At 37.0% G+C, this 26,890-nt stretch overlaps 1 protein-coding gene across 1 annotated transcript in view; it reads right to left on the bottom strand.

Moving 5' to 3' along the window:
* Pds5a (PDS5 cohesin associated factor A) overlaps positions 1-26,890 on the bottom strand; it is a 94,175-nt gene that overhangs the window by 476 nt on the left and 66,809 nt on the right. The window contains exons 20-31 of the mRNA XM_051198426.1: positions 24,095-24,218; positions 22,845-23,003; positions 19,923-19,991; positions 17,798-17,934; positions 16,367-16,490; positions 15,767-15,971; positions 14,675-14,789; positions 9,747-9,879; positions 8,999-9,118; positions 6,641-6,703; positions 5,981-6,126; positions 4,951-5,059 (exon numbers count right to left, since the gene is read on the bottom strand). Of these exons, the coding sequence (XP_051054383.1) occupies positions 4,951-5,059; positions 5,981-6,126; positions 6,641-6,703; positions 8,999-9,118; positions 9,747-9,879; positions 14,675-14,789; positions 15,767-15,971; positions 16,367-16,490; positions 17,798-17,934; positions 19,923-19,991; positions 22,845-23,003; positions 24,095-24,218 (1,504 nt within the window). The remainder of the gene's footprint in view (positions 1-4,950; positions 5,060-5,980; positions 6,127-6,640; positions 6,704-8,998; positions 9,119-9,746; positions 9,880-14,674; positions 14,790-15,766; positions 15,972-16,366; positions 16,491-17,797; positions 17,935-19,922; positions 19,992-22,844; positions 23,004-24,094; positions 24,219-26,890) is intronic.

The raw sequence follows: 26,890 nt of genomic DNA, 5'->3' as shown, positions 1-26,890 counted from the left end.
CATGTGTGTGGAGCCATGTACTGTGTGTCCTCCTCTTCAATTCTCAAACTTATTCCAGGCTTGTTTGGTTGCTAGAAAATCCCAGTGACCCTACTGTCCCCCTAAGAGGGTTACAGGTGCTTATGAAACCACGACTGGATCATTACATGGGTACTGGGACCCAAGGTCATGTTTTGGTTATGCATCAAAGGCTCTATACCACTGCCTTGTCTTCTTAGATCCTGGAAAGTACTTTAAACACATTACTACATTTTATTATCTATCCTCTGTGTGTACACTTGCATTCCATGGTACATGTGTAGAGGTCAGAGAATCTTTTGCAGGAGTCAGTTCTCTCCCCTACCAAATGGGACCTGGAGATGGAACTCAGAGTATCAGGCTAAGCAGCAAATCCCCTTCATGAGTGGAGTCATGTTCGAAAACAATTCAAAGGAGTCTATATGCCAGGTTCTGACTGATCGCTTTATTACGTTAGAATAGTAGGTTTCCAAGGATAAGGACAGTGCCTAGTATATATAATATGCTCAATGAGGTCTTGTTGATATCAAGTGCTCATCCATAAATGGGACATATGTTTTAGTCTACTCTCACCTCCACTACCATGGTTCAGGGTTCATCACAGAAGAAAGTGTAGAAACAATATGTGAACCAAAGGATGGAGAGAAGTGCTCAACTCCTGAACTCACTGGAACTATAAGTTACTGCACAAATCAAGCCAACAAGATAAGGGACCATCCAATGATCAGCACTAATTTGACCAAGAAGGGTACAAACAAACAAAAAACTCTAGCTCCATGAAATCCCATACCTGCTTATGCCTTCTTTGGGCAACTGCACACAGGACAAACACGCACAAAAACCAATAAGCCTTAAAGAAAACTGACTTGCTCTCTCATCATTCTCGTTGGTTCCTTTTTTTTTTTTTAAACTAAGGACATTCTCTTAAATATATCACTTTTCTTTATCTTTTGGTTTTTCTATGTAGTAGCTCTGGTTGTCTTGGAACTTGCTCTGTAGACCAGGCTGGATATCTGCCTCCCAAGTACTGGGATTAAAGGTGTGTGCAACGGTGTGTGCCACTGTGTCTGAAAAAAAAAAATCTATCATTTTACATGGAAGGGAGGTTTTCATAATTCAAATTAGTTTTATTATGTTGCCTCTCTAAATCATCTTTTTGTTCTGTCTCAGTTTCTGACTACATTTACTGTTTTATTTTTTCCCTTATGTGAATTAAATCACCCTACTTTTTAATAAATTTTTAAGAAATGTAACATCATCTCATGTAAATGTTAAATAAAACCCTATTTTATCAAAACAGGTGTAATGGGTTTTGGGAAGTAATGACAGACAGAATAAAACTGACCTTCACATAGATGACATTTAGAAACAAATTCAGAGTTTAACTGTTATGATTCTAATTAGTTAAACTGGACATTGGTGGTGCACACCTTTAATCCCAGTACTTGGGAGACAGAGGCAGGTGAATCTTTGTGAGTTCCAGTCCAGCCTGGTCTACAGAGCTAGTTCCAGGACAGGCTTCAAAGCAATACAGAGAAACCCTGTCCCAAAAGACAAAACAAACAAACCAAACCAAAACAAAACAAAAAAAAAAAAAAAGAAAGAAAAAAGAAAAGCTAGGCTTGACACACACTATAATCCCAGAATGAGGGAGGTTGGAGCAGCGAATGGCTACAAGTTTGAGGACAGCACTGGTCACAAACCAAGCATCAGATAAAACCTAGATTATATACCGAGGGGAAAAAAAAAAGCAAAAACCAAAAAAATGATTGTTAAGAGGGGAAAAGAAAAAAAAAAAAAAAAATAAAGAACTTCAATACTTTTCATTTTTCCTAGAATAGTATTTTCAGAATGAGTGGGAACAACAGATGGAATATTTTAAGTCTACATATTACAAGCAAAATCCAGAAATCGGTGTTATAACTAATGCTTTACTGTAACTTTAAGTCTCCCTTTGAGAGGATGGGTAATCCAAAGTGCTTGCCTAAAGTGGGTCACATGAACTGCAACACAACACACAACAGGAAGAAATGTGGAGATTTCTGGGGAAAGCAAGATGTGGCAATCACACAGCCAATGTCTCTATTAACCTGAGACTGACTAAGGGCCGTTTATACAGGCAAGTCGTCTATCATTCAGCTAAGTCCCAAATCAACCAATATGGTGGTGCTTGTGTGTAATTATCCCAACACTAGGGAAGCTGAAGCAGGAAGATTTCAGCTCTGAAGTCAGCCTAGACTATAAAGCAAACCACCCATAAGATCACTTACGAAAGTTATGCACATATGTTTACGTAGGAAAGCAAGAAAAACGTAGATATGGAGGGAGGCAGTTCTGACAATGTCCCTAACCTGAATCCAAGCAATCTTGGTTCTGAATACATCCAGTTCCCATTGTTTGTTACAATTTACACACAGAGCAAGTAACAAGAGTGAATATATTGACTTAAAATTATACATATCCACGTTGGGTGGCATATACCTATAATTCTAGCACTTGGGACATAGAGGCAGGAAGACGATCAGGAACTCAAGAGTTTAAATAGCAAGTATAAGGGCAGTAGGGTCTACAGATGAAGACTTTGTCTTAAAACATTCCTTCACCAAAACAAACAATACACACACACACACACACACGCACGCACAAATAATGTTCACGCAGACTAATATATTGGTTTATATATTAATTTTCGTGAGAAATTGGTTAGCAAGAAATACTCCCTTATATCTTTATAGTGTCTGTATTAGAGAACGATAACAAGAGCCTGGGGGCATGAAGGTCAGACGTGAAGGAAAAAAATTACAGTATTATCTTAAAAGAGAACTGACTGAATCTGCCATACTTTTTTGAAAGTACAACTATGTCAGAACATTCTTAAGTAGAAGGAATGATGCAGTCTGCTATTTCAAATCACACAGAGCAAAATTTTGACCTTTCACATGTCAAATTTGCCCAGGGTTGTAGCTAGGCTATAAAACCATAGTTAGTAGGCACCAAGGCCTGCTTTTGCTCTCTAACACAAAACACAGACATAGATACACACATAAAGGAAGGAAGAGAGAGGGAGGGAGAAGAGGGAGGAAAAAAAAGAAGGAAATAAGGAGTGAGCCCAATGTGTAAAAAGTTCCAATTAATTTTAGGTAGAGGCTAGTGAGATCACAAGGTCCCATTGGATTAATCTAAGCATATGTTACTCAATGTGCCTCACACGTTTTTTATGACCAGCCTAATTCATTGTGTACACTGTCCCATAATAAGTAGATTTATAAACAGATTTATTGGTTTCTGCATTTCAAGAATTTTGGCAGAGAGGTGTTCCTGAGTTGTGTATTAAAATGCTCTGTTTTAAGCCATTCCTATTGAAATGAGCAATTTCATTTTACAAGTGAATGGAAGGTTCCAGAAGTAAAGCAATCTAAATCAATACTCAAGCCAGTGAGTAGCAGAGCCAGGGTTAAAATCAGATCTGACTTATGCTCCTATATTAAGCTTCACTGCTTTCCTTGCTGTTGAAACACTGAAGAGAATGGGAGGGGGCTCAGTGTTTAGGAGGACCTGTTGCTCTTGGTTTTAAGTTTCCAGAGCTCACATGGTAGCTTATAACCACCTGAAACTCTAGTTCCAGTGGATCCAACACCTTCCCTGACCTCTGTAGGTACCTGGCACATGAATGTGGTACACTACTGACAGTTATCCAGCAAAATAAGGTTAAGTATTTAAAAACACAAAACTGGGAGGTGACGATCAGTACTCTTGCAGAGGACTTAAGTTCACTCCTGGTACCCACAACACCACTCAGACTGTAACTGCAGCCCCAGGGGGATCCATTCCTTCTCCTGGCTTCAACCAGTAATGCAAGTTATACATACACAAGTCAATATTACATAGTTACAAAATAAAGGAATTGGGAGCTGTGGCTTATATGCCATGGTAGAACATATATGTAATTCAGGAGGATCACAATTTAGAAGCTCTCCTGGGCCTAGGAAGATGAGTCATCACATAAAAGTGGGTCCAATTCCAAACACACATGCAGGAGAAGGTATACATAATGGCAAGCATTTGTAACCCTGAAATGGGAAGTGGACAAAGGTGAACAAGCTAGAGCTCAAGGACCAGTCCACCTGGAGTACAATGAGCAGCACAGATTAGAGACAATGTCGTTTAACCTCCAAAAGCATGATAGACCAGGTACATGTACATATCACTCACACACACACACACACACACACACACACACACACACACAGAGAGAGAGAGAGAGAGAGAGAGAGCAAAGAAACCCTCAAACAAATAAAAGCAAAAGTGCAATGCTGAACTTTGGACATCAGTGACCTTCTTTGCATATCAGACTTTCCCCTCAATTGCTCAAATTTGTTCCTTTTAAAATGTTTGGAATGGCAGCATGGAAAAAGGGTGTTACCATGAATAATTAATACAAGAAGGATTACAAATGAGGATGGGTATAGAAAGAATCATTTTAGGAGAACAAAAGCACAGTTGAGTGTAAGATTGAAATAAACAACCTGGCATTGGTGGCGCATGGCTTTAATCCCAGCACTTGGGAGGCAGAGGCAGGCGGATATCTGTGAATTCGGGGCCAGCCTGGTTTACAGAGCAAGTTCCAGGACAGGCTCCAAAACAATACAGAGAAACCCTGTCTCAAAAAACAAACAAATAAGTAAATAAATAAATAGATTGGAATAAACATATAAATAAACTGTGCATGAGTGTTTTGCTTACATGTATATCTGTACATTGCATGTATACCTGGTGCCTATGTAGACTAGAATTGGAGTTCCAGGTAGTTGAGTTGCCAAGTAGGAAACAAAACTTGGGTCCAGAAAGATCAGTGAGTATTGCTAAGTGGTCTCTCCAACCCTAACTTGAGCAAGCCTCAGTCCTCAGTACTGCAAATAAATGAAGATTTACCTTATTCTTTACAGTATCAATATTCTTTACAGGTGTGACAGAAATTATTCTCACAGGATTCTCCTCATTTTCACTAACTCCAGTTTCTGATGCCTCTGAACTCTGTTCCCTAGTAGAAAAACAGCCAAACAAAAACAAAACAAAGGTCTTTCATTTACTTTAATACACTATTTCTATTTAACATTAACAGAATTAAGACATAGCCACTCCTGGAACCAACCGAGAAAAGATTCTCAGAAAAAAATGTTCTAAGTATTATCTCAAAGCAGAATTAAAATAATCAATTTTATTTATTGATTGATCACACTACTATGTATCCACTTGCCTGGGAGGTATTAAGTCCCCCATCGATTTAAACAATAAATGTTCTAGAATTTATATCTTTAATTGTGCTATGATGAGGTTTAAACACTACTGGTTTTTAAATTTATTCTGTTTTGTTTTTGGAGACAGGGTTCTGTGTAGCTCTGGCGGTCCTCCAACTCAGAGATCTACCTACCTCTGCCTCCTGAGTGCTGGGGTTAAAATGTGTGAACTACCACAACCCAATTTAAATTTATTCTTAAATTTCACAGGGAGTAAAATCTTAAAAACCTTAGTATTAAAATTTGTAGTTCTAGTACCAAGAGGTTGAGGCAAGAGGATTGCTACAAATTTGTAGCAAGCAGCCTGGACTGTATAATGTAAATTCAGCATTGTCTCAAAAAGCATTCTTTGTCAGCCAGGGGTGGTGGCACACAACTTTCCAGCACTAGGAAGTCCATTTCAGAGGGAGGCAGGTGAATCTGAGTCCAGCCTAGTTTACACATCAAATCCCAGGCTAAACAAGAGTTACACAGTGAGACCCTGTCTCAGAAAAGATAACAGTACATTGTTGAGCCTCAACATTAAAGAATCCTAAACACATTAATACTATTTTATATCAATTCTACAGAAGCCCATCCTATGATTCAATGCCTCAGAACTAAGTTAAAATGTAAGTCAAGCAGTAGGTAAGAGAACAAAAATGGATTCTGAGAAAATAAATTGCCTTGAACGACTTCCGGCTGAAGGATTCAGCTCTGAATTGGTGTTAACATTGCTTCCAGTCTCTGTGCCGGCACTTCTAACATAAGGCTTCCTTCCTGTTGCCGATAAAGGCTTGTTAACTGTACCTAGTACTCCAGTAGGCTTTGGCTGGGGGGGAAAAAACAACAACAACAAACTTAGGAAAAGTAAGACATAAAAACTTATAAACAGCAAAGATGTATGTCTTAATGTTAAACCATTCTCTTAGAATATTGTTATAAATGATAATACTGGCAAATCATTTGGCTCTTCTAAAATAAGCAAAACATGAATTATCTTCACTTAATAATGTGGCAATATTTGTTATTTCTTAAAATAAAATGCATGCCTCTAAAACACATGGAAATAAATAAATGATGCAGTTACCTTGGATATAGACTACTGAATGTAGTAATCTTACATCACCTTACTTTTATGAAATAAAATCTATCCATCATACCAGTTTTTCAAATTTTATTTATCTAGTTAATAAATTTGAGCTTTTGATCACTGCTAAGATATGTGGCTGTGATGCTCAGAACTTAGATGCTGTACAAACCCACAATTCATCCTTAATAATCTGGGGCATACAGCAGACACAATACACATATTAAACAACCCCCTCCACAACAGAGTGTAGTACCTTTCCTGTCAAGAGAAGCACTCTTGTCTCTTCGGAAATGTAGCTTTTGTCATTACAGAAGTCCTATTTTGAAAAAAAGAACACAAACAACCCAATGGAACACTTTCATCATCTAAACAGTTTTTTCAGGCTCTTTCCTACAAGCAGCAATTGTGCTTGTGCAGGAGGCCCATTTTCCCTTCCCTGGTGTGTGCTACTGTTGAGTGACCCCAGAAAACAGCATGTACTGGGCAAGAACTTTTAGTAATAATGTCATCCTTTTAACAGTTCACATTTTTGTTTGTTTCAAGTAGCCCTGGATATTCTAGTAGATCAGGTTAGCCTCAAACTCAGAGATCCTCCTGTCTCTGCCTTCACAGTGCTGGGGATAAAGACACTACCATCACATCTGGCAAGACCTATTTTATTTTTTTGTGTAGGAGTGTTTTGCCTGCATTTGTGTAAGTTCACCATTTGTATGCAGTGCCTGTAAAAATCACTTCAACATTTTAAATAAACTATATTCCTAGTTTTTCATATTGTTCACAGTATTGTCAACATACCCTACTATAGTATTAAATCTACTTTTCAGCTGATACAGTAGACAATGTGTATTTGTTGGCAACTTACTGGGTTCCTGATCTCCTGCTGCTATATCAGGCTTATCCTAGGCACTCATACAAAGAACTCCATACTCTACTTCAATTACCATTATTACAAATACAGGAACCTGTCATCTTAACATTTTGAGCTGGGTACAGTGATATGCTTATACTCCCATTATTGGGAGGTTGAGGCAAAAGGATCTCAAGTTTAAGGCCAACCTAAGTTATAATGAACCCGTGTCAAAAAATAGGTATGGCCTGAAGAGATAGCTCAGCAGTTGAGAGCACTGGCTGCTCTTCCACAGGTTCTGAGTTCAATTCCCAAAACTTGCTCACAAACATCTGTAATGGGATCATATTCCACTTTCTAATGTGCATGAAGATAGAGCACTAATATACATAAAATATATAAATATTAAAAGAAATAAAAGGTATTTAATTTTTAGTACTGTAAGATTTATGTTCACATCACAAAGACAAACCATAAAATAACTAAGTAGATATAACATCCCCTAACAGTATTGATACTATTAGTCAATAATAAGTTAAATCAACTGTGAACTCTGATATTTTACTGAATCATGTCTACCTACCTATACCTAAGCTATATTTTGGGGTGGGGGATGAGGGATTGGGGAAGAAGGAACCTTGATGGACATGAAAACTCAATATGTAGACTTGAATAGCCTGGGTCTCATGCTGGGATTAAAAGGTGTATATCTGAGCAACTCAAAGATTATGTCTTATAATTTTCATCTCTAGCACTTGGGAGGCAGAGGCAGGTGGATCTCTGTGAGTTTGAGAATCAGCCTGGTCTACAAAAGCTAGTTCCAGGACTGAAGCAACAATTATCTGTAGCATCTGGACTTCAAGAGAAGTTTGTGCACACAGCAAGACCTAATTTAGGGGTGGGGGGGGACAGTAGAGATGGTCACATTCAAAGTACATGTTATGTATGCATGAAAATGGCCTTATGTAGCAATATATAATTTAAAATTATATTTTTCTCTTAGGAAATGTACCTTCACATAGTTGTGATAGATCTGAACAAGGGGCTTAAATAAATGCACCTATGAGGATTCTTTGTTTTCTTTCTTTCCCCAATCCCCCAACCTGGTTCTTGTTATGTAAATTCAGCTTTAGCTCCTTTGTGCTAAACTAGGACTAGAAGTGTTTCCCACTATGCCCCACTCAGCTATGCAATTTCTTTAACCCCCCCCCCAAAAAAAAAGAGGAAAAAAAAAAAGCTTTTACGTAGCTAATGTTTAAAATTCTGGAAACAAAAATTTACTTACTTTGCTTATGAAGAAATCTCACCACCTCAACAGACTCGCATATGCCTGGTGTTCTAGCCTCAGCTTTCCCACAGTGTACACCTTGCCTGACAACACTGTCCATTCTTTACAAATGCTCTCTTTAGCTGGGAATGGAGCTCACTGTGGAGCTTCTTGCCTAGCACGTACAAGGTCCTACATATAAATTCCAAAGCACAAGTACTCTCAATTGTTGTAATAAAAATAGGATAACATCATTTTAAAATCTGAAAGGCCCTTTCCATACTCAGAACGTAAATCTGAGCACTAACATAGACTCTCCTACCTAGAATGATAGTCTTCAATTTCTCAATACATTTAGAACCTTTCTTTTTTTCTTCTTCTTCTTCTTTTTTTTTTTAAATTAAAACCTGTCCTTAAAACTATGTAGTATTTATCACTGGTATTGACTGAAACCAAAATCACCTTTTGCAATAGAACACTAGAGTGAGGAAAATTACCTTTTCAGGTTGAGTGAAGAACTTGGTTGGGAGGACTGGATCCTTAGGGGAGTCTGCATTGCACAGAGCACTTTTACTATTTATAACACACAGAGCCACATCACAGACTGTATACAGTTTCTAGAGTAAGAAAAAGGACAATAGCTTCCATGATTACATAATAATCACAAATACCATCCATCAGATACATAAATTCGAGTTGAAACAGTTTGAATTCTTCAAACTCCCAGTAAAGGCAATCCAAGAGCATATTAATTTTCTCTAGTTCACTACAAAGAAGTTTCTAATATAAGACCGCTCTATGGTCTATCAGTTTGTATCTTCCTGCCTAAGTGTTAGAATATTAAATATTTAGAATATTAAAGGTTTCCAGGGGGAAAAATTGTGAGTTTAAGTATTAAAAAAGAACTCAAAACAGGGGGTGGAGAGAAGGCTCAGGAGTTTACAGCACTTGTTGCTCCTGTAGACATGGATCTACTTGGTAACTCATAAATATCCATGACTGAGTTCCAAGGGACCCCTCCTCTTTCTGACCTCCATGGGTATCAGGCACATACTTGCTACACATTTTTACCTGCAAACTCATATACTTTTAAAAATATCTGAAAAAATTTAAGTGACTATAAATATATTTTAATAGACAGTGTGTATATATATATAATATAATAAACTATTATATAATTGTCAAGAAAAATTAAGTCAGCTGATGTATTTTTCTTTGACATCCATTGCCTATCATTTGTTTTACCTCATTTGTCTTGGACTCATCTGGAGACTGGGCATCTCTGGTCAGCTTGATGTTCTCTGCCATCTTCTTCATAAAGGCATGACTGTTGTTTTCATTCTTTGTCATTAAGACTTCAAGCATAAACCACAGGCACCTAAGTGAAAAACACATTTAAGAGAATAAATGAAGACCTTTTTTGCCTAATGGATTAGTAAGTCTTTATTCAGAAGTATGATTGTCTGCATAAAGTAAAAACAAGATGGTAACCTATCATTTTATTAATTCAAGTGGATTTCTTTAGTTGTTTAGGACAGGGTCTCCTGCAACCCAAGCTGGTGTCTAACTCACTATATTGCTTCTCTTCTTTCTGCCCCTACATCTTGAGTGTTAAGATTATAGGTATGAGTCATCATATCTGGCTCAAGAGGAAAATTAAGTCACGGAACACTGAAAATAAAACACAGCTTACTTTCGAGGACTTCTGGCACTTTCACAAGGTGCATTAAGGACAATAGAGGTTCTCAATAAACACTTAAACTGTGATGAGGTTTTTATCCACATCTAAGATGAACAAATTAACACACCACATTTCCTTAGCCCTGTTTTGCTATTGGTATGTAACTGATGAGAGAACAGCATGCATTATGTTACTGGTATGTAATTGTGATGTGTGACTAACATGTATGAGACTATTGTGTGTGATAACCAGCCATGCAATAAGCGGTGCCTTGCAAAATAATGTTTGCTATTTCACATTGAATATGTTGTATATCATAGCATACACAATACATAAAATGTAAGAATGGGACAAACTAGTGAGTTTTCAAAGGAAGAGTGAACCTCAAATCATACGGAACATGAACATCACTTGGGGAATTGACAAATATGGAGATAGAGCTTGTTTTTCGCCAAGTACCCAAAATGACTTATAGATCAGAGTACCTGCTTGGACTTTGGATATTCAAAGCAGTAAAATAGAAAATCAGAAAATGCAACAAATACTAAAATCACCCCTATTTTATACATAAAGAACTTCTAGGAACTTTTTCTTTTAAAGAGGCATCAAATGTGTAAGTTACTGACATAATAAGATGGATCAGGTTTTAAAACCTAATCTGACCTGATAAGCTGTGTGCAGCACTGTCTGAATAACCAGCTATACAGCTTGAACATGACCACACTGGACTCCCACACTGTTTAAGGCGGGCACTCAGCTTGCTTAAGTGGACACCTCATTACTTCTCTGGGTTCAGAATCCTAACATTCTATTAACTTACAAAATTCTTTTTTATAATTTATTTTTATTTTATGTGCATTGGTGTATTGCCTGCATGTATGTCTGTGTGGGGGTGTTGGGTCCCCTGAAACTGGAGTTACAGTTGTGAGCTGTCATGTGGGTGCTGAGAATTCAACCTAGGCCCTCTGGAAGAGCAGCCCTCTCTTCATTCCCAACTTCAAGTTTCTTGATCCTTTTACAAAGACCAACAACATTAGAATTACTGTTGGGAGATAATGAGGAAGTATTCTCACAGCACTAAGGATATGAGACTCATTCCTTTTAAAAGTTTTAACAGAAATAAAATTAAGATTTAAAATATAGCTGGGAGGTGGTGGCACACACTTTTAATAGTAGCACTCAGGAGGCAGAGGAAGGTGAATCTTTGAGTTGAAGGCCAGTCTGTTCTAGGAGGGCCAGGGCTTCACAGAGATGTCCTGTCTTGAACCCCCCACAAACAACATACAAACAAACAAACGTGTCTAGAACATACATGTGTACCAACCTTCATGTAAAAAATGATAACATAGTTTAGGATATAAAAAACTATATGTAAGAAATAGACATGTCATTTTTGTGAAGTTAGAATATGTTGAAAACTTAAGGGCCATGTACAACAAACATACTTATTTTGATGCTTTTAGTCTTGCCCAGGTTGGCTTTGAACTCCTTTGTGGTTACACTCTTCTCCTTGTTACCATCAACCTCCCTGTGACTTCCGCATTCATTCATTTCTGGACTGTAGGTCTGTAAACTTTCCATGTATGCTACCACTTTTTCTTGGTACTCTCCCCACTAATACATTCACTGATTTATTTCCAGTAAATTTTCCTTTTAAGGCCCTCTATTCTTTTTTTTAATATTTTAAAATTTTATTTACTTATGTTTATTATATATACAGTGTTCTGTCTGCACATCTGCCTGCACGTCAGAAGAAGGCATCAGATCTCATGATAAATGGTTGTGAGCTACCATGTGGGTGCTGGGAATTAAACTCAGGACCTCTGAAAGAGCAGTCAAGTGCTCTTAACCTCTGAGCCATCTCTCCAGCACCAGGCCCTCTATTCTTAGACCTTCCCAGACCTTGAAAATTCTTAGGGGTGGTATTTATACTAGAGAAAACATTAACTTCATCAAATCTCACTTTATGGGTACCTCCATTTTGTTCACTGGCCTTCTTGAATGTATACTAAAGCCAGTGGAAGAATGGCTGCCCAGTGTGCAGCCACTCTGTCAGCTGTAACCTTGCTAATTTCCCAACCCTTTCTACCCCACTTGTTCAATTTTCCATAGTGATCTTACTTATTCAATTGCTACTTCATAGTCCATAATCACTTTTTTTGAAGTGTCACAATTTTCTTACCAATTGTCTTCCTAACATACTTGCCTTAAAAACTCACAACTTGGGGAGATAACTAAGTCAGAGAAGTACTTGCCACTCAAAGGGGAACCTGAGGTGATGCCTAGCCATCATATAAAAAGCACAGCATGGTGACTTGCTTGCAATCCTAGCAATGGGGAGACAGAGATAGGAGGATCCTTGGGGCTCCCTCACCAGCCTGCTTAACCTAATCATCAAGACCCACATACCCAGTAAGAGACCCTGTCTCAAAAATCAAGGTGAGTGGTTCCAGAACATCAACATGCAAAATTAACCTTTGGCCTCAATGTGTACACATGTACTCATGATATGGCCCCCACCACACAAAAACACTCAGAACCTGAAATAATTCAAGTGTTTGGGTTCTTGGCAACAATGTCAAAGTGTTTAACTGCTAGGGTAGAGAGCACCACCTCTGATTAAAAAGTTTAAGACTTCTAACATTGCTGAACATGGTGGTGCACTCTCAGATCCTTCAAGGTCAGGCATTCAAGGTCATCCCTGACTTTACAATAAGCCTGTGGACAGAGAGGGCTATTTGAGAATTTGTCTCAAAAAAAAAAAAAAAAAAAAAAAAAAAAGACAAAAAACAAAATTTATCCCTGTACATTAGCTAACCAGTTACCAAATTGAATTTCCTCCTGTTCCTGGTAAGAAGCTATTTTCAACCTTTACTCTGTTCATATCACCACTCTAGCACCTTTACTCCTGAGGAAGGATTTGTTCCTATACAATGAAAAACAAAGACTACAAGACCATTGATTTCAATTCTGGTCCCAGTGACTTCATGGGACCCCAGTACTGATTATCAATATCAAAACTACTTGAAAAAAAAATAGATATGTGTATGCTATTATCTCAGTAGAGAATTTCCTGCTAAAGAGTGCACATCAGACACACACTACTGCAACACTAATAAATATAACCTTCCCACAACTGCCTGGCCATCTAAGTACTCCTAAGAAAATGTATACTGTGGAAAAGTGAAGGCCAAACACAGAGCAATGAAGAAAGTATGTATTGCTTCCAAGTTTCTTAGAGGTGTCTTTCCCTCCCAAACACCCCCCCCCCCAAGACAGGGTTTCTCTGTATAACAGGCCTGGTTGTCCTGGAACTCACCTGCCTCTGGCTCCCAAGCACTGGGATGAAAGGTGTGCACCACCACCGCCCAGCTCTAAGAGGTCTTTATGCACAATTCTCAGCCTCCTTTAATTCATCCTACATCATCTCTAAAACTGTATTTATAAATGGTACTTCAATCAAGCGTTTTGTAATTACGTGCAGGCTTGCCCTAGAACATTTCACACATGGGTACAGGGTACATAACTTATTGAGATCGCTTTTTAAAAATTTGAGCGTTTATTTACATCTAGAGATAAGAAAATATTTAAATAAGAAACATTTTTAGATAATATGATTTTTAGATTATATGATTAGATTAAATCACTTCCCTCTTCCCTTTCTTCCCTTCAACTCCTCTCATGTACTTACAACTCTGCTCTCTTTCAAATTTATGGGCTCCTTTTGGAGATTTTTTTCAAGGGTGATATAAAGTTTTTTTTTTTTAAATCCCTTTACATTTTTGAGATAGAGTCTTAACTATCCTAGGCTGACTTGAACCTGCTATGTACTCAGATTTACCTTGATTTCTCATCTAGTGGTGAGATTCTAGGTATATGCTAACAAACTAGGTTTATGTGGGGCTGGGGCTTCATATACATACATAAATACATACATACATACAACATACTTACATACTCTCTCCTCCCTCCACTACCACAATGCAAGAAAAGTGATATACAAACCAGTAAATAAATTCCTAATCCATGAGAAATTTTCAGCTTCATAAATTACCAAACTAAAGCATAAAATCAAAAATTATTAAGCTATTTCAAGACTCAGAAAGATAATTACCCATAAATAGGAAACAAACAAGAGTAAGAAAGGGATAGTTAAATGGAAATAATTGCAAAGTAAAATTTTTTAAAATTTACAATAGTAAAATAAGAAAATTTCAGGGCCTAAAGAGATGGCTCAGCAGTTAAGGACATGGGCTGCTCTTCTAGAGAATCAGGGTTCAATTCTCAGCACCCACATGGCAGCTCACAGTTGCCTGTAACTCCAGTTTCAAGGGATAAAGCATCCCCAAAGAAGACATATATGCAAGCAAAATACCAATGACCACAAAACTAAATTATATAAAAAAGAAAAATTCAGAATAAAAATTCCAATGAGAATAATAATAATGAAGAATGAACATAATTTGCAAAATACCGGAAACATACAACTTACTCTTTTATATCACGAAGTTGATCAACATCTTGTGATCTTGTAAAATCAGGATCATGGGCTAGCAGGTGAATCATGTATGGGACCACATATTCAGGCAGCAGTGATAACAATTTCTCTAAAATAAAAAAAAAAAAAAAAAAAAAAAAAAAAATCATAGTTAACAAGAACATCTTTTATAAATTCCCTCAGTATTTGAGTTCTAACCATTTGTTTCTATTTTTCTCTCAGGTATTTACAAGCAGAAGCGAATGTGTATTCAGAAGACACTGCAATATTTTTACTTTGATCCTAAAAGAAATCAAAGCCAAAAGATAAACAAATTACAGTAGATGACTGGAACAGCCAGGGGGAAAAAGCATATACTTTTTAACATCTGAGCAATGTATGCAAATTAAACCACACTACTGGTTACATAAGAAAAATAGTTACCCAGAACTCTCTATCTCTCTTTCTCTTTCTTTTTTCTGGGACAGGGTTTCTCTGTGTCACAGCCCTGGTTATCTTGGAACTTGCTTTGTAGGCCAGTCTGGCCTCCAACTCAGAGATCCACCTGCCTCTGCCTCCAAAGTGCTGGGATTAAAGGCCATCATCATTCATGTACCGAAAACAATTTAAAGCTAAACATCACTCCAATACAAGAATCCAGTTTCGACACATACTACAACTATAATGATAACATTCTATAATGTTAACCATTTTAGTATAAACTCAGCAGAAATGAGTGCCCCCCTCTAATATACACCGTGAGCTACTGCAGTAGTTTGAATGTAACTGGCACCCATAAACTTAGAAGGAGAGATAGTATTAGGAGGCATGGCCTTGTTGGAGAAGTGTGTTACTGTCTCACATGTGATCAAGCCACACCTACTGTCCCAGTTCACTTTCTGTTGTTTGCAGGATCAAGATGTAACTTAACTCTTTCTCCACTTTCAGATCCTTTCCCAGCACCATGTCTGCCTGTACACCCCATGATAATGGACTAAACCACTGAAACCGTAAGCCACCCAAAGTTTCCTTTATAAGAAATGCTGTTATCATGGTGTCTCTTCATAGCAATAGAAACCCTAACTAGGACAACAATTAAGTACATACCAGTAGCCATTGGGTTTTGTTTAATGTACTCCCTTCGTATGCTGATGTTCTTTAGTAAACACTGGCGTGCGTGTGCTCTTCTTTCCTTTACAGGGTCTTTGGCACACAAAGCAAAGATTGCCATATACTCCAATGGGAGCAGTAACTTCACAAGTGCCTTATGAAGCTTCTGGGCAAATATTTGCCTTACTTGGTAGCACTCATCCTACATCAGCACAAAAACAAAGACACACAAGATGGGTAAACATTTGCTTACACACACGCATGCACCTTAAAAACATTTTGTGTTTGTTTAAAAATTATAATGGCCGGGCAGCGGTGAGGGACACCTTTAATCCCAGCACTCAGGAGACAGAAACACGTGGATCTCCTGAGTTTGAGGCCAGCCTGATTTACACAGTGAGTTCCAGGACAGCCAGGGATACACAGAGAAACCCTATCTCGAAAAACAAAACAAAAATTTAAAACGATGATTATATTTGAGCAATGGAAATAATCTCCTCTGTCTGTGTATCTACATTATTAAATGTTTCTATACTCAATGAGAAGTAAATGCATTCAACTTTGAAGAAAAGGATTTGAAAGAAGTTTTCCACTTACATTAATAACAAGTGCACAGAGCTGAAACTGCTCTGGGGTAATAATTTCATGGTAACAAGGTTCCTGAGCAAGCTTCATTATGGCACTACCAGCAGCTAATCGCAAGCGAGACATATCAGATTTACTATAAACAAACAGAAAGAAATAAACATTTCCTATAAACATTACACATAAAATTCTTTGCTTTTTGATAAGATTGATAGTAGGTAACTTAATGTGCAAATAAAGTCAGTGACTTTGTGTGGATGAACTCAACCCAGAGAAAAGGTTCAAGTCACCTGTGGCTTCTACCCATGCTCCACCTTTAACCTTTCACCCAACCAAGCAATTCTTATTTTACGAATCAAACTACTTATAATGATAAGAAACGCTACACTAGTTTCATCACAATCCGTATTCCTTACGCCAAGAACACTATTTATTGTGAAAACTTGATTTAAACAACCAAAGAAATAGAAGTCAATCATATATTTAAATCTATTTACCATGTCACATACATCTATAAACATTAAGACTACATTAATCCCACACATTTTATGAATAGCAGCCAATTATAAAGAACCCAATGTTTCACAGGAAAAGAGATATAGAGAGTAGAATATGGATGTATCAGTATTAACATATATAAAAGGGAAGGTATGAAAGTTTCAAGGTTCCACAAGAATATGAAGACAGAATCCACTAAGCAAGAAATCCCTAATTTTTTTTAATATGACATGGAAAGGAGTATTACTTAAGTTTAGACGTACAAACAGTTAAAACATTTTTTTCTAGGTCAACTGGTAGTATTGAGCCTTCAGCTCCACTGTGGATTGTGCCTATGACCTCTTTACAAAGCACTTCAAAACATTGTAAAGGTATGCCAAATATGAAGTTTTCATTATTGTAAGCCCAGCTCTAATCATTCTAGCATACTCACTATAAAAATGTTGGGTTTTATATTGTGTTTACTTTTGCATATCACTTCAACTTATCAAAGCATTAAGCACAATGACAGTAATCTCACTACACTGAAAAGTGAAAGTTATCCATTTTTCTTTTTGCATCTAGACTTTTCTTGAAATCAACAAAGTCTTCTATTCTCTCTTTTTTTTGAGCTACAATTAAGTCATTTTATTATCTTTAAGTCATTCCACTAGTTCAATCACTTTACAGGGTGATCTGTTGCTACACTTTCATAGTGTTACAAAGAGTAGACATTCAACAAATAACTGATTATTCTCCAAATGTTTACTAACACCGAAATGGTTATAATGAAAAGTTTATCAGCAGACATTCATAGGTTTTGGAAATGGCAAACATATACTAACATTCAAGAGAGATAACTCCTAAGCTTGCAGTGCAATGACATGCAGTACCAGTCAGGGAATTAACTCTATGCATCTCTCACCCAACCTTAGGGACAAGGAAAGTAGGAAGAGAAATGCTCACCTGATCCTCTTCTGCTCTGTCAGGTCACCCTCACTAACCAACATTGCCGATAATAACCGAAGGGTTGAGTTGGCAGACTTAGACTGGTTGTTCTTCATACCCAACAGCCACCTTACCAGAAGTTTAATTGCCTGTACCTATAAGATATGAACATGCTAAAAAAAGAGAGCAACTTAAAATTCCAATTAAAGGGAGGATTGATTTTAACTAATTTGATTAATGACATTACTCATCCTTATCAGCAGGTATTTTACTACTCAAGGTAATGAGATAGAAAGAGTAACAATAAGAAGTAATATCATTCTCTGTTCAATCCATAAATGCACTTCTCCCACAGCTGTACATGCTTTATTCCCACAGAGAAGGCAAATGATACACATTAGGTTAGGAGATCAGGAGAGGATAGGAGAGGTCAAGCAGGTGGGAGGAGAGAAGAATGGTACAGCGATGTAGTCGTAGACAAATGGTCATTTTGGGGATATGCCAACAGTCAGGATTCAGACAGAGGCCAGTTTGGACAGCCAAGGCTACAGAGAGAAACCCTTTCTCAAACAAACAAAGAAACAAAAAGGGGAAGAGGGGTTGATTTTACTTGTTTCAGAGTCACTACAAAGCCCTGGCTGCCCTAGAACTCACTATGTAGACCAGGCCCCTGAGGAAATTTAAATTTAATACTTTGATGGGGAATGTCCTTCTGTTTATATGTTTCTCTTATTGGTTGATGAATAAAATACTGACTGGCCCAGTAACCAAGCAGGAGTCATAAGTGGGACTACCAGACCAGGAGAAGGCTGAGGACAGAAAGGCAGAGAGAGGAAGGGAAGAGACACCATGTTGCCAAAGAGGTAACATGCCAGATTACAGGTAAGCCACAGCCTCGGGGCAATACATAAAGTAATAGAAATGGGTTACTAGGGCTGGAGAGATAGCTCAGTGGTTAAGAGCACTGGCTGCTCTTCCAGAGGTCCTGAGTTCAATTCCTAGCAACCACATGGTGGCTCGTAACCATCTACAATGAGATCTGATACCCTCTTCTGGCCTGCAAGCAGACAGAACACTGTATATATAATAAATAAATAAGTATTTAAAAAAAAGAAAAGAAAAAAGAAATGGGTTAATAAGACAAAGCTAGCCAATAAATAAGAAGGCTAAGCCATTGGACAAACATTTTATACTTAATATAAGTCTTTGTGTGTTTATTTGGGGCAAAGTGGCTGTGGGACCAGGTAGGACAGAAACCTCCATCTTCAATTATTGGATAATTACGCTTAACAATGATTAACTGGACATTTCAAAAAAGTAGCTACCAGAAGGACTATGGACATTCTTAATACAAAGAAATGGTATGTGCTAAGTATCCTGATCTAATCATTATACATTATAATGTAACTCTACTAAACCCATGCTAATTAAAAATATTTAAAGGCTTTTGTATAATTGTAGTATTAGAAAACAGTTGAATATATCAAGTCTGGTTCATCTTAACACATCTTGACTAAAATGGAGTTCACAAAATTACTTGTGGTCTTAATTATTGAATTACTGTTATCAACATACATGAAGAGCTAGTTAAAGATGTAAGTGCTTTACTGGCATCTGGTAAAAATATACGATTACAAAATACAATAGGCTCACATATAATGAATGGATCAGGCTGTAGTACCCAGTATCAGAACTCTGACCCAGTATAGATAGGGGTATATTAAGAGTTGAAACACTAACCCAGCATGTGTGGTTAAATTCCCAGCATCAACTCATACCCCTTAAAAAGCAATCCATAAACAATGGCAACTACAAGTCCTTAGAGAAAGATTAATTTACAATGAATTTTCCAATAAGGCACCCTGGGGCTGGAGAGAGGGCTCAGCAGTTCTGAGTACTACTTTCCCTTATAAAGGATCTAAGTTTGTACCCATCACCAACAGGGTGACTTGCAACTCTAGTTTCAGGGGAACTTAGACTCATGTGTACATGCATGCATTTGTGAACATATAAGCACACCCCCACCCCATAACCACACACACAAGCAAGTAAATAAAGCAAGCAGCTCACTAGAGAAAGCCCAGAACACCCATGAGCATTCCTTTTCCCAACAAAAAGGTCATTAATACCTATCCAAATTTACCTTTGCTAGTACTTCAGGAGAAACTTCCTCATCTGGAGACCATAATTTTCCATTCTTCTCACCTGTTGACTATAGACAATTGATGAAATTTAGTTTTTTCATCTTGTGTAATATATATATGTGAAAATATATAGGTAAAAGAACTTAGAAATGGAGAACAAAATTAGAAGAGCCACACTATCCAACTTCAAAACATACTATAAACTTCTGGTAATGAAGATTATAGAGCAAGGTAATATGAAAGGGAAAAACTTTTTATTAAAAAAAAAACTTTTATTATAAGGATCAATTTGACAAAAGCACAAATTCCAAGTTGTGGGTAAAGAATGATTTTCTCAACAAATAGACTAAAAACTGTGTACTAGCAAACATCACCTAAAAGGAAAAGGATACTAGGCTAAAACTATAAACTCAGTAACTGACAACATCAGAAGAAATCTTTGTTACTTTGCACTTAGCAAAGAAGGGTTTAATACACAGAATGTATAAATAAACCTTGCTGGTACAATGTTGAATGCCTACAATCCCAGAATTTGGGAGGGAGGCAGAGCTAAAAGCCAGCCTTTGTTACAACATAAGAGTTCAAGCTCAACTCAGACTACATGAGACCCTAACTCCAAACCACCAAAACTTAGCACCTTCACAATAACAAAACAACTAAAAGTACAAGGACCTACCTGAGCAGATGGCTCTCCAAAAGACACACAGATGCCAAGTAAACACACAGAAACAAGTCTAAATAACATAAAAAAGCAAACCACACCCATAATAAAAGTATCATTTCATAGTCAGGCAATAGTGGTGCATGACTTTAATCACAGCACTTGGGAGGCAGACAGGAGGATCTCAGTGATTGTGATGCCAACCTGATCTACAAGGTGAGGCCCAGAACAGCCAAGACTATTGTTACACAGAGAAACCCTGTCTCGAATAACCAAAAAAACAAAACAAAACAAAACAAAACATCATTTCATATTTATTCCCTCAAAAAGCAAAAGACCAAGGGTCAAAAAGGATATAGAGAAACTAGAAACTAGAGGCTAGGTGGTGAAAAGATTAAAAAGGAACAGACACTACAGTAACCAGTCTTGTAATATCTAAGTGTCCAATATAGAATAATCGTGTGACTCAGAAATTTTACTTTTAGTTACTTATGCAAAAGAATAGAATATGTTCTGGTTGTATATATGACATTAATTACAATTGCCAAAAGGTGGAAACAATCTAAAACTATTAAGAAACAAAAAGTGAAATATACAAATGAGTATTTCTCAGGAGGAAAGAAAATACATGAAATTTTATTTAATACCACAATTCAATGAATCTTGAAAATATGCCAAGGGAAAAAAAATCTAGATTATAAATGGACAAACATAGACAGTAAGATATCTAGACTAAATCAACAGAATCAGCATGTAGAGGCTATAAGGAGCTATTATAGGTTAATTCCTTAAAATGCAGAAGAGTGTTTCTATTTGGGAAGATAATAATATATCTCATGAATGCCAGGGAGACAGTTCAGGGAGAAAAGATATCTGCCTCCAAGCTGGACAACCTGTGTTTAATCTCCAGGACCCACATGGTCAAAGGAGAGAGCTGATTTCATTAGATGCCCTCTGACCTTCACAAACACATAAATGCCCTGTGATGCATTCCTCAACTAAATAAAAAGATGTAATAAAACCTTTTTACAGAACAGGCATGATGGTACATGCCTTTAATTTAGCACCCAGACGGAAGAGGCAGGCAGATCTCTGTGAGCTTAAGGCCAGATTGATCTACACAGTGAGTTCCAGACCAGCCAAGCCTATATAGTAAAGTCGTGCCTCCTTAAAAAAACTAAGCTAAAAATCAGGTTGAATATGATATTTAATTCTAGCACTTGGGAGGCAGAGGCAGGTGAACCAGCATAAAGAGTTAAGGCCAACGTGGTCTACATATCCAGTTTCAGGTCAGTCAAGGATATACAGTGAGACCATCTCTTGAAAAAACAAAATAGAAGACTAGCCCGGGGGATGGACAGAGGATAGTGGAACTGACTGAACCAAAAGGGTAAAAACATCAGTTATGTTAAGACTCATATGTATGATTATATATTTATACTCTGTATTAACTACAGAGTATATCAAGCCAGTTGTGGTAGCTTAGATCCTCTTCTGAACAAGAACACAAACCATTCTTAACGTGATGGACCACTGTGAATGACTTGTTTACTTAATCCCCATTTTCTCTAACTTCGTGAAAGAGTAGTCTAGACTGCTCAATGATACACTAAAAAGAAAAATTCTGTGCTGCTAGATCCCTTTAAAAACACACTGTAGGGGCTGGAGAGATGGTTCAGTGGTTTAGAACAATTGCTGTTCCTGCAGACAGCCTAGGTGCTATTTCCAGTACATTGTGGCTGTCTCTATCTCCACATCTAGAGGATCTACAGGACTTTTCCTGGCCTCCACAGCATTGCATATGGTGCACAGATATACATGCAAGCAAAACATCCAAACACATAAACTAAAAATGAATGGCTGGGTGGTAGTGGTGCAATGCCTTTAAACCTAGCATTAGGGAGGCAGAAGCAGGCAAGATCTGAGAGTTCAAGACCAGCCCGGTCAACAGAGTGAGTTCCAGGACAGCCAAGGCTACACAGAAACCCTGTCTTGAAAACAAAAAATGAATCTTTAAAAAAGAAACAATAATTTTAAGTGACAGTTATATTAATAGGGTACAGTGTGAAATTTTAAAACTTGAACAAAGTGACTAAGGGTTTGATCCTAATAGGCACATGATTTATCTCATATCTAACATGTAAAGTATGTGCCTAGGCTTAACACCTCCCACCGGATATAGAAAAACTGTTTTTGTGATAAAGACATAGACAACCTTAAGCTCACGACTCTAAATTTAATAATTACATTAGAAACTTACTCTGTCATTCATCAGAAGATCTTTAACAATAAAGTTTGCCACCACAGATTTCATTGGGGAAGCAAACTGATCTGGTGCTAACATGGAAATGTGGCCAAGTGAAACTAATGGAGTTATAAGTTGTTCTGGTACATCAGCATTCAGACTCCTACTGAGTGGCTATGAAAACAAAACAAAACAAGAAATCACCAATTGGTTTTCTAAGCATTTAGATTTTCTACAGTCCTCAAAAATTTAACATGTCCAAGTCAATCCGTTTTACTGATATGATCATAATTGATTTTAACCATTTTAGATATTTGGCTATTTCTCCTACTGAAATATAATTGTGGTGGTTCAAATGAGAATAGCTTCCATAGGCTCGCATGTTTGAATGTTTGATCCCCAGTTACTGAACTGTTTTGGGAAGGATTAGGAGGTGTTACCATACTCGAAAAGGTGAGTCACTAGGGGTGAGCTTTGTTTTAAAAGCACACATGTCTCTCTCTCTGCCTGCAACTTGCAGGTAACATGTGAGCTCTCAGATACTTCTCTAAAGCCATTCTTCTCTGCCAGCTGCCATGCTTACCACCATGATGGTCATGTGCTAATTCTCTGAAACTGTAAACTGTAAATAATTTCTTTTGTAAGTTGCTTTGGTCATGGTGTCTCATCACAGTTATAAAACAGTAACAACTAAGACAAATAAAAAACGGAAAAAATAGATAAAAAGGATAAAGGGGAAAAATACAGCCCAAATAAAAGACACCTTTTACCAAATCTGCATTATTTTCAATCTCTCTGCATTTAATTTGTTATGTTGGTGGAATTTTTTATATATATACTGATATTTTTAAACAACCTTGAAAAATAAAAAGTAAAAGTTCATCTCCAATTTAATAAGAGCCTTTCAAGTTGCTTAATAATAACTCTACCTTTCAAGAAGCAGAATCTGTCCCAGGATCATAATCAAAGACTGACAAGAGATTAGTGTTCAAAAATGGGTGGCCATAGGTACCTAGCAAGCAGTTCAACCATCTATCAACAGTCTGACATGACTAAAGGAGAACAGTCTCAAATATAAAACATTCTCCAGTATAAAATATGTGAACCTAGAATAAAAGTTAAAATAACAGTGCTGGGTAGACAAGTGCTCTGAGAACTTACATTTTAATGTAAGAATACATGTAAACAGGTTTAAAAACCTAGACTCTAGCTTTACCAAATTACAGAGACTGACAGAAATTAATGGAAACATATTCTATGTATACCTCAAAAATCTGTGCAAGCTGGACTTCCTTATTTGAGAAGATGGCATGGATACAGTGCACAGCCTGTTTTGCTTGGTGTGGAGTACCTCTCTTTGCTTTCTGATGTAAAATGGGAATCAAGGTGCTGCAAAAAAGTCATAATACAGTTGTATTTTTCTGAAGCATACAAATCCCTAACATTTTTTCTATTCATCATTTCCCCTACTCAATCAGGTCTGTGCTGATAGAAAAGGCTTTCTTAGAAATTATTTGGTTGATATACATACAATTTCTCAGAGGCTATTTTAAGCAAACAATTTTCATTTTAAAGCCAGTTCATGAATATAGAAAACTAAACTAGCTATACTTAATTAATAATGTAAAACTTGCCCCAGGGCATATTAACATTTACCTTCTAAGTAGACATTCCTAATTTTCCAGTTCCCTTATAATTCCCTTCAGTTATTTCAAAAAAGCCATGAAAAAACAGTAGCAAAAGGCCAAGTTTTATTAGGCAGCTAAAATGATCCAATAAGAGTGAGTACACACAGATACAGTTACATACAGTTTGGTAAAATAATCATCCAGTACATGGGTATATAGCTATGATTTGAGGTGTTTTCAACTTGGATTAATTCAACTAATGAATAGTAACACCCAGAAAGAACTATTATTTATACCCATAGTAAGGATAAGAAAGATAGAACGTAAAAATTTGTCAAAACTGCCAAAGGTTATACAGACAGGAAAAGCTGAAGCTGGACTAAAAGGTAAAATTGGAATTTGAAAGTAAAAATTCACTTAAAGCCTGGCATTGGTGGCACAAGCTTTTAATCCCAGTACTTGGGAGGCAGAGGCAGGTGGATCTCTATGAGTTCGAGGCCAACCTGGTATACAAAGCTAGTTCCAGGACAGGCTCCAAAGCAATACAGAGAAACCCTGTCTCAAAAAACCAAAAAACAAAACCAAAAAACAAAAAAAAAAAAAAAAAAAAAAACAAAAAAAACAAAAAAAAAAAAAAAAAAAAACCAAAAACTCACTTAAAAGCTGGGTGGTAGTGGCATACACCTTAATCCCAGCACTCAAAGGCAAGAGGATAATCTCTATAAGTTCGAGGGCAATCTGGTCTACAAAGGGAGTTCTAGGACAACCAAGCTGGTACACAGAGAATCCCTGTCTCGGGAAAAATTAAAAGTGAAAAAATTCATTTAATCATTATACTAACATGAAACATTAAACTAAAAATCTTTCAATGAGACAATATGAAAACAAATATAAAAAAGCAATAAATCCTGACTATATGGCAAAACATGTATATGAATGAAATACATTCATTCAAACCTACAAAATAGGCACATACATGAAGTAGACATACATGTATTCTAAAACATTAGTGACAACACTCTTTTATTTTCCTCGCCACATCTCCAAACCCAGGAGATGATTTATGCATACTATGTAAACACTACCATGGAGGCACATACCCAGCCTTAGTTTCAGCTTTCCAGGTAAACATATAAATACTTTTTATAATGAAGTCTGTACAGCAACAAAACTCAGCAGCAAATATTTGTTATAACTTCAGTACAATTAGAAAAGATTCTATTTTATAAAAACAAAAAGTTGATGCTGTCAAATACAAAGGCCTGCTTAAAACAAGAGTTCCACTACAATAGCAATATTCAAGGCCACAAGCACTACACCTCAATCACAAACCAAAACAGCCCAGAACACTGCTGTCACTGTAATTCTAACAATGTTTATGACCGTCTCAAGCCTGTCTCCACAGAAATCCAAACTATGAGATAGGGGTTTCCATGTCTAAATAGCCTTGCTAGCCCAAGCACCATTTGGTCTTTTGGTCATAAGCTCACTACTATTAATACTGGTGAGCAGCTAAGAAAATTGGTACCATTATCAATTACCAAGCAACTAATAAATATTTTATGATGAACACTATTTAATTCCCCTATTTTTCTGTTGGGACAGGAAGGCAGAAGCTACTTAATTTATACCCAATTTGAAATAAAGATATGTACATTAGACAATACACCAATAATAAATGTTAAAATATTTAATTATGTTTATGTGCCTGTGTGTGGGCATGCATACTTGAGTGCAGGTGCCTGTGAAGGCCAGGTGTCAGATCTGCTGGACTAGGACTACAGCCATTGTGAGTGCTGGGAAACAAACTAGGATCTTCTGCAAGCACCTCTCCAGGCCCACAACACAGTTTTGATCAAGCAGAAAGTATATGAAACGTTCTTAAAGGCAAGCCTAAAATGATACAAAAATAATCTTTCTCTTTTTGTTTTGTTTTTCTAGAGTACTATAATGCAATGGTGCTATCAGGGTTGTTACTGCAGTCTTTATAATGTGTTTATGCTTTTCTGCGATTCTTTCATCCCCTACCACTCTTAAGAACAAAAGGTTTTCTTCTTTGATTCTAAAGATAACTATTCTACCTACATCTATGTTTCCAATGCTCCTTTTGATACAGCATTCTTTTAAAAATAGATCTCTTATCTTAAAATATATAACTATTCTAAGCCTAGCAGAAAACGTCATAAATTTTATATCCTAATGTGTTAATCATCTTTTTTCCCCTTCGGTAAATAGGGGCTTGAACCAGGGAGAGTATCATGTATGCCAAGTAAGTATTCTCCCACTAAACTCTGTCCTTAACACACTTTACAATTTTTTTTGCGACAAAGTCTTCTTGCCTGTTTGCAGACATGTTCTAAGCCTAGTCCTAATGATCTTTTTGGTTGTATATACAGGTATATAAACAAGAACATTTTAGACCACAAGCTCTTT

This window comes from Phodopus roborovskii, unplaced genomic scaffold, assembly GCF_943737965.1.
Source record: "Phodopus roborovskii unplaced genomic scaffold, PHOROB, whole genome shotgun sequence".
Lineage (NCBI taxonomy): Eukaryota > Metazoa > Chordata > Mammalia > Rodentia > Cricetidae > Phodopus > Phodopus roborovskii.
The sequence above is the reverse complement of the archived record's forward strand: the minus strand, read 5'-3'. Positions and strand labels throughout refer to the sequence as shown.